Genomic DNA, 7,736 nt, shown 5'->3' with positions numbered 1-7,736 from the left:
CTATTGAATTGATATCTTAATTCTTAAATGAGCGAAATATTTATATCTACTTTGATGCATCACCCTTCCCTTTTGAAGGAAAAAATCTACGCAGGCTCAGGAAGTAGCAAATACTTCCTCTATAAATTAATATAAAAGCGTTTAGTTTACTATTTTAGTGATCTAAAATCTTTTATATTAGTTTACGGAGGGATAGAAAACAATCACTTGCAATGATGGGACCTCTACAACAATTTAGTACAGTTTAAGTTTGATGATACACCACATGATAAAACGCGAGTAGAGATAGCACACAAAAGACAAGGTAACTTGTGTACCAACACAACAAAAACAGGCAGAAGGGCAATTTGTAGTGATACCTCGTGTAAGTGTTATTCTATCTACTCCAAGCTAGTTCAAGTTTTAGCTTTATTCTAATACAAAGTTTTCTATATCTGATAATACCCACAACTCTAAACACGCGCGGTTCATGCACAAATAGTCACAAACTTATTTTGTGGTGAATATAATGAAACAAATTCGTGTTGTTGATACTGATATATTGTTCTCTATACTATTTTTTGGACAAACTATTGTTCCATATATTCCATACTTGGTCAACACTTTTTTAAATTAAAAAACCTAGAACTTTATAAATAATCTATAAAACAAAGGGAGTGCATTTTTCTTTTCTTGAGATGGACAATCGAGTACATTGTACTCCCTCTATTCACAAATATAAGTCTTTTTAGAGGTTTCAATAAAGGATTACAATACATATGAAGTAAAATGAGTGAATCTACTTCCTAAAATATGTCTAAGTACATTTATATATAGTTCTATTTATTGAAATATGTAAAAAGACTTATATTTAGAAACGTAGCGAGTAGACTCGTGTAAATGCAACTTTTGCGGAAATACAAGTAAATATCGAGGGGCACATGTATAATATCAGAACCTTGTGAGTACACCAACGCATTTGCCGCGTGTCAGTGCGCGGATAACCGAGGGACTAAAGAGACAAATTCACGCGAACCCGGAAACCCTTCCAGCCATCACTTCCCCTCCCTCTGCGCCGCCACTTCTCTCCCCTCCCGCTCGCGTCTCCCAGGGTTTGCCGATCCAGCGCGCGTTAGGGTTCCCTATTCCGGCGACCATGGCGAACGAGCAGCCGGCGGAGACCTACACGGTGGAGGAGCTCGTGGCGGTGAACCCCTACAACCCCGACATCCTCAACGACCTCGAGGTCTTCGTCAACGAGCAGGTAAACCCTAGCCCTGGGGCGCGCTTACCCCTGCCAGTTCCGTCCATGTAGTTGGTCTGCGTGACTCGCGAAAGGCTCAGCCGGCAGGTTCCGTGGTTGGTTGCGCTAATCGTTAGCGCCGTCTGGTGTCAACGATGGAACGGTCGCGAAATCGGTTGGTTGGTTGGTTGGCGTGCTAAACCGTGCGGCGTTGTCAGATGGAAGCAGTTCGTAGCAATGTGCAGGTGCTAGAAATTTAGCAGTATTTTCGTCTTTGCCTCTGGATTTTAGTGTACTAAGTTGCCCGGAGTAGTAAACTTTTATCAGTTGATCATCAGCGTGAATTAAGTTACAGTGCTTACTTTGTAGTCTGGAAGGTCATAGAGAGGGATTGCCGAGGAAATTGTGTTTTGCTGCCATGGGAATAGGCAGATTAAATTTGCAATTGCTGTCTGAATTCTGAAGGGGTTGAATACCTCCCTCTCAGCCTCAACCACATTTTCATACAATGGTGGATGGATGGAGAGGTGGATCTCTGCTCAAAGATTATGCCTATGATCATGAAGCGGCAAACTTAAGCTTTTGTGCAGATGATACACATACATCACGCTTAATCTATTGATTGATACAGTGGTTGTTCAGCCTGTTAAATCTACAGAAACATGCTTGAATAAACTGCTTTTAGGCTCTGTGTATTGCGCACAAGCATGCTATTCTTGTGTGACACCCCATAAGTTATGTCATGTTTCGATCCTCTTAAATTAACAATATATCTCGTTTTTACTAGGTTTCTTCTAAAACATATAACCTGGATGCAAATCTCAGCCTTCTACGCCTTTACCAGGTAAAATCGCATTTGCATATGAACCATTTCTAGCCATATTATGCCTCGATTATATGTATGCATAAATGATTGATTTCCTATTGCAGTTTGAGCCAGAAAGGTTGAGCGTACAAATTGTAGCCCGCATATTGATCAAGGTCAGAGAACAACTAATGGTTATAACAGTTTTTTGAATACCACCTTTTGTTGGTTCATTCTCAACCTCCACACATGTTGTTTTGATGACAGGCTCTCATGGCAATGCCAGCCCCCGACTTCAGCCTATGCTTGTTCTTAATTCCTGAACACGTGGTATGAGAAATTTGTCCTGCTTCCCTGCTTCTGTGTAATCTATCTTTTATCGTCCCCTTTATATTTGTTATTTTCTCAAGCAAATGCTATTAAACATGCATCTTAGGAGTGTCTAAAAATTAAAGTGTCGATTTAGATGTGAATGTTAATTGATCGTTTTGTCATCGTCGATGATTGTTACTTTGGCCTTGGAGCATGTCATATCTGTATTCCTGGAGATGCACACTATCATAATTACTTGCGGATTTCTAGTTGATGGAATAAGCATATTTTTATTTAGTATAAGCTCATTTGCAGATCAATGGCATAATTTTAAGGAATGTGCATTTTGATTTGAAGGAAGTATCCCTTCTGGTCACTGAAACATCTTAATATTGCACAATACAAATTAGTTGTACATATGTATAAGATGTGAGATGTTTGTATTTGTGACCTTTTAGTTGTGCATCTTTTAAAATATTCTGAACTGTTCTGCTGTTACGTGGTGTTGACTTTTATGCGCTTTACTATAGCAAATGGAGGAGCAGTTCAAGACGTTGATAGTTCTGTCTCACTACCTGGAGGTACACACTTTCTCTGCAGAACTGAGTAATCTATGGATGCCTATGAACTAGCCTGTATTGAGTATTGACTGCTAACCTTGATTAATCCGCTTACAGACTGGTAGGTTCCGCCAGTTTTGGGATGAGGCATCAAAGAGCCGTAACATACTGGATGTTGTACCAGGTATACATCTTGAGACATTGGAGCTTCGTTGGCAGTACTAGTGCTTGTTGGTAGGCATTGGCAGTACGAGTGCTTGTGAATGAATGTTAGTTCCCACATAGGATTCCTGAGTTTTGAACCATGTCCTTGTTATCAGACTTGTGTGATTTACACAAGTGCAGATTTTCTGGTTTACTGTATTTGCTAAAGAAGCTTAGTTTCTGCAGAGCCCCCTTTTTCATTAGCCTTTTTGTTTTCAGTATGCATTTACATGGCATATTTATTTCAAATAGCTGACTAGGTGTCTTATATTAACTTCAACATCTCCTATTTTTATTTCTTTCACTTGAAAAGGCTAGAATTTTTAAAATCCAAACTGGAAACCGCTACAGAGTTCTTTGTCTTTTAATTAAAAGTGAAGTGTTAATGACATAGCGAGTTTTTTTTGGCAGGTTTTGAGCAGGCAATCCAAAGCTATGCAATTCATGTGCTTTCCTTGACATACCAGAAAGTTCCCAGGCCAGTTCTAGCCGAGGTAAGACATGTATCCTTATTATGCTGTGTAGGCTTTCGTTATGAGCTCATGTCAATTCAAGGATTATTATATTAGATGATAGCTGCAAGTATTATTTATACCAGCCTAAGGCATCATCATCAGCCAAATAATGCTGTTTATCCAATTGGGTTTACTGTCTGCATACATGGATTGTTTCTTTGCTGATGTGCCTGCCACTTATTTTTCCAGGCCATCAACATTGAAGGGCTTGCATTGGACAAGTTTATGGAGTATCATGCTGCAAACTCAGGATGGGTCATTGAGAAGGGTGCACGCTCCCAACTGATTGTCCTTCCGCGCAACGAGTTCAATCACCCCGAACTCAAGAAGAACACAGCCGACACTGTTCCGTTCGAGCACGTGACCCGCATATTCCCCATCCTGAGCTGATTCAGCAACCATGATCAGATTGACATCAAGCACTTTTGTCGTCTCGGCTGCACCCAGACCCACCGAGGGGGTTTAATAGAACTTGAGCCAGTGAAGAAGCTAGTCTTGGAAATTGTATTCTCTCTTGTATGGTGTACCGCATTTTGACACACTCAGAGTATCGGATGCGCCTGTTTTAGCTAAATGAGTACCAGATTATGTTTTCTTACGCATTTCTGCCTAATGTTGCAATTGCCTGACATTTCATGAGTGCATCTTTCCTGTCGAATGTTGCAATTGACTGAAATTTCATGAGTGCATTTTTTTTGCTCATCTACTATGTATTTTGCTAGGGATGCAAAGCGGCGCCCGGATCCGTCCTGCTTCGTATACAAAATTAAAATTAGTAGTAGCTTTTGTTTGATAGAGTTAGTTTATTTTGTACTAGCTGATTGATTTCGTGGGGCTAAGCGGGATGCCAGCTTGCATCCCTATATTTTGCTCCCCAGCACAAATTTATCTTCCACAGCATGCTTGCTGGAATCTAACGAAGATATGAAAATGCTATGGATGTGTTCCCTTGTTAATCTATTGATCGAACTTTTCAGTCCAATGTAGTCGAAAATGCTGTCACTGAATTATTATAAAAAGTATAGTAAAAGATTATATTCTCACTGTCAGATATGCATTTTTCGACCGTGTCACCTACAAAAATTTGACACGTATACTTGTCACTGACAAAAAGACTCTGAAAATTCATCTGGATTTTAAAAAAATAATAGCCAAAAAAGGAAATTCGTCTTTTAAGACGAAAAAAAAAGTAAATTCGTGGGAGAAGGAGAAAGCAGGCCATATGTATGGTCACCTGGGCCGGTCCATTCACTACGGGGGCCCAAGGAGCATTCCCATCCCATCTCACTACAAAAGCCGACTAGGGTTTAGAGGCGCCGCAGATAAGAGCCCTCGCCCCCTCCCCTTCCCCCCGCTCGCGCCGCCGCTCACACCCCTCCCTCCTCCTCCTCTCCTTCGCGGCGCCACCCGGACGCTCGAGCCCCCGACAGCCATGGCGGCAGCGGCTGGAGAGGCCCCGCGGGCGCTGTCCCAGAAGGAGCAGGACATACAGATGATGCTCGCCGCCGACGTCCACCTCGGCACCAAGAACTGCGACTTCCAGATGGAGCGCTACGCCTACAAGCGCCGCTCCGACGGTACGTCCACGCTCAAACCCCTCTTGATCTGGCGAGCTCTCGCGTCGCTTAGGTTCAGTTGTCCTCATGGATCTACCTTTACCCGTGCGCCCCCGATTTGCTGTTGGACGGTAGAACTACCTCGGCATCATGCGCAAAGTGGCAGCTTTGTGCTAGCTAGAGTCGATCTGCTGCGGATCGTGGAGCTTATTGGTGTTGATGCTTCTGTTCTTCTTTGAGGTGAACTGTGGAATGTGACGCGTCTGTTCTTTGTTTGTGATTCCTAGGCATCTACATCATCAATCTGGGCAAGACGTGGGAGAAGCTCCAGCTCGCGGCGAGGGTCATCGTCGCCATCGAGAACCCCCAGGACATCATCGTCCAGTCCGCCCGCCCCTACGGCCAGCGCGCCGTCCTCAAGTTCGCGCAGCACACCGGCGCCAACGCCATCGCCGGGAGGCACACCCCTGGTACCTTCACCAACCAGATGCAGACCTCCTTCAGCGAGCCCCGGCTGCTCATCCTCACCGACCCAAGGACCGACCACCAGGTGAATTTCTTTGCCATGACAAACTACTCCACTAGTAGTATATACTAGGTGTGTGTGTTAGATGTGGCGATGTTCATGATGGAGTCATTAATCTCTTGGATTATGTGCAGCCCATCAAGGAGTCTGCTCTGGGGAACATCCCTACCATTGCCTTCTGTGACACTGACTCTCCCATGCGATACGTTGATATCGGTATCCCAGCAAACAACAAGGGGAGGAACAGCATTGGCTGCCTCTACTGGCTCTTGGCCAGGATGGTTCTGCAGATGAGGGGCACCATCCTGCCAGGGCACAAGTGGGATGTCATGGTATGCCAGCTCAATAGACCTTTCAGTTTCCTACTAGTTGAATTGGGTAGTTGGGTTGCTTTGTGACTGTCTTGTATTCTTTGCATGCTTGTGAGGCTAATGTGTTTGCCCTTTGCAGGTTGATCTGTTCTTCTACAGGGACCCTGAGGAAGCCAAGGAGCAGGAGGATGAAGCTGCTGGAGCCCCAGAGTATGCTGCCATCACTGATTACGGAGCAGCAGCTGGTCAATGGGGTGGTGACCAGTGGACCTCTGATGCGCCTGCTCCCCCGCCTGTTACTGGTGGCGAGTGGCCGATGGCTGAAGGTTTGTTCTCCTTGATTAAAAGTTCATTTGCCTTGTATGAAAACTCTGTAGAATTTTGTTTGGTGATATGAATTTGCCATTTGCGTAGTACTAATTATTTCCTAGGTTGATTATGTATCTGGTTGGTGCAAGGCATTTTAGTTACTGAACACAAAAGTATCAGACATGCAATTACTTGTGGTAGTTTACTTGGCATTTGATTAGTGGCATCTTTACTCAATATAGCATGTTGTTTATAACAAGTTCATGCCCAACAGTTTGCCCTGATGTCTTGACTAATGTTAGACACATTGCATGTTTCCAGTGTCCATTCCAAAACTATAGTAGTTTATGCTAAGGCCTAGTTGAATATTTTGTTGTACAACTGAAATTGATCACATCTTCTTTCTTTTGTTGTCAATTCCAGCTCCAGTTGCTGGTGGCGATGGATGGGATGCAGCAGGGGCACCTGTTGCTGTGGAAGGTGCCGTCCCTGCTCCTGTTGTGGCTGCTACTGGCTGGGACGCCGCGGTGCAACCCCCTGCTCAAGGCTGGGAGTAGACTAGGATGTCCCCTTGAGATGTCTTTGCGGCTTAAAGTTCATATTTTGTGAGGCATGAATGGATATCTAGAATCTGATGCGATCTGCTATATCTACCCTATGGACAAAAAACCCGTGTTTTAGGATTTTCTAGATGAACTTGTTATCTCTGCTATCGACACTGTGATGAGGGAGAGGGAGACTGAAAGTTGTGTTATAAGTTTGGCTTTCAACTTGTCTGTCTTAATTTTGCAGTTCTTATACTTGATGTTTCTATGCATTTTTGCTGGCTGTATCAATGTTTGCTGTTTGGTGTCTCAAATCCAGCGAAGTTGCTTTGGCTGTGAACCGTTGCGCCTTTTCCTTCCTGGTATCCCACAACTTGTGCCAATGTGTGCACCGTGTAGGATGCGTCACGCTAATATAGTTTTCTTTTGTGGCGCGTCGTTTTGAGTCTTTACATTTCTGCAGTGGCAGTTTGTGGATGTAGGGTTCAGATGCCTGTTCTGAGGGTTTACATTTCTGCAGTGGCAGTTTGTGGATGTAGGATTCAGATGCCTGTTCTGAGGGTTTGACGAGGGCATATCCGTGGATCATCATGGCCCAGTCATCAAACACACAAGCAAGGCAACATCTCAAGCCAGATGCCCTAAACTCCAAGAGGAAGAGGAATATATGAGGAAGAAGATGAAGAAGAACAAGAAGAAGAATAAAAGTTCTGCTTTTTAGTCTTTGTGTTCTTAATCAAACTCCCAAGTTCTTTGAAGAAACTTGTGCAGAATACATCCTAGATGAACAATGATTTGACTAGGATGCATTTATGTATTTCTTCAAGGAATTTGGGAGTAGGACTACGAAGAACCCGAAGTCTGATAATTA

General features: G+C 43.5%; 2 protein-coding genes across 2 annotated transcripts; both read left to right on the top strand.

Moving 5' to 3' along the window:
• Nucleotides 1-986: 986 nt before the first annotated feature.
• Nucleotides 987-4,320, top strand: EIF3K (eukaryotic translation initiation factor 3K). The gene is made up of 8 exons (XM_087518976.1): nucleotides 987-1,243; nucleotides 2,010-2,066; nucleotides 2,153-2,203; nucleotides 2,295-2,357; nucleotides 2,870-2,920; nucleotides 3,017-3,083; nucleotides 3,515-3,597; nucleotides 3,808-4,320. The coding sequence occupies exons 1-8, from the start codon at nucleotides 1,136-1,138 to the stop codon at nucleotides 4,006-4,008; spliced, it is 681 nt and encodes a 226-aa protein (XP_087375102.1). The 5' UTR covers nucleotides 987-1,135; the 3' UTR covers nucleotides 4,009-4,320.
• A 607-nt stretch (nucleotides 4,321-4,927) lies between these two features.
• LOC125529157 (small ribosomal subunit protein uS2y) lies at nucleotides 4,928-7,090 on the top strand. The gene is made up of 5 exons (XM_048693565.2): nucleotides 4,928-5,195; nucleotides 5,462-5,724; nucleotides 5,835-6,032; nucleotides 6,151-6,337; nucleotides 6,744-7,090. Exons 1-5 carry the CDS (start codon nucleotides 5,051-5,053, stop codon nucleotides 6,875-6,877), a joined length of 927 nt encoding a protein of 308 aa, XP_048549522.2. The 5' UTR covers nucleotides 4,928-5,050; the 3' UTR covers nucleotides 6,878-7,090.
• Nucleotides 7,091-7,736: the final 646 nt, after the last annotated feature.

Source organism: Triticum urartu, chromosome 4A (genome assembly GCF_056163025.1).
Source record: "Triticum urartu cultivar PI428250 chromosome 4A, HENAU_Tu73, whole genome shotgun sequence".
NCBI lineage: Eukaryota > Viridiplantae > Streptophyta > Magnoliopsida > Poales > Poaceae > Triticum > Triticum urartu.
Note: the sequence above shows the minus strand (reverse complement) of the source record. Positions and strands in the feature narration are given on the sequence as shown.

Bases quoted from the DNA above. Each gene is read 5' to 3' on its own strand.
- LOC125529157 (XM_048693565.2), top strand. From the start codon at position 5,051: ATGGCGGCAGCGGCTGGAGAGGCCCCGCGGGCGCTGTCCCAGAAGGAG. The intron at 5,196-5,461 runs GTACGTCCACGC...TGTGATTCCTAG, and splicing joins CTACAAGCGCCGCTCCGACG to GCATCTACATCATCAATCTG. The intron at 5,725-5,834 runs GTGAATTTCTTT...GATTATGTGCAG, and splicing joins ACCCAAGGACCGACCACCAG to CCCATCAAGGAGTCTGCTCT.
- EIF3K (XM_087518976.1), top strand. From the start codon at position 1,136: ATGGCGAACGAGCAGCCGGCGGAGACCTACACGGTGGAGGAGCTCGTG. The intron at 2,067-2,152 runs GTAAAATCGCAT...TTCCTATTGCAG, and splicing joins GCCTTCTACGCCTTTACCAG to TTTGAGCCAGAAAGGTTGAG. The intron at 3,598-3,807 runs GTAAGACATGTA...TTATTTTTCCAG, and splicing joins CCAGGCCAGTTCTAGCCGAG to GCCATCAACATTGAAGGGCT.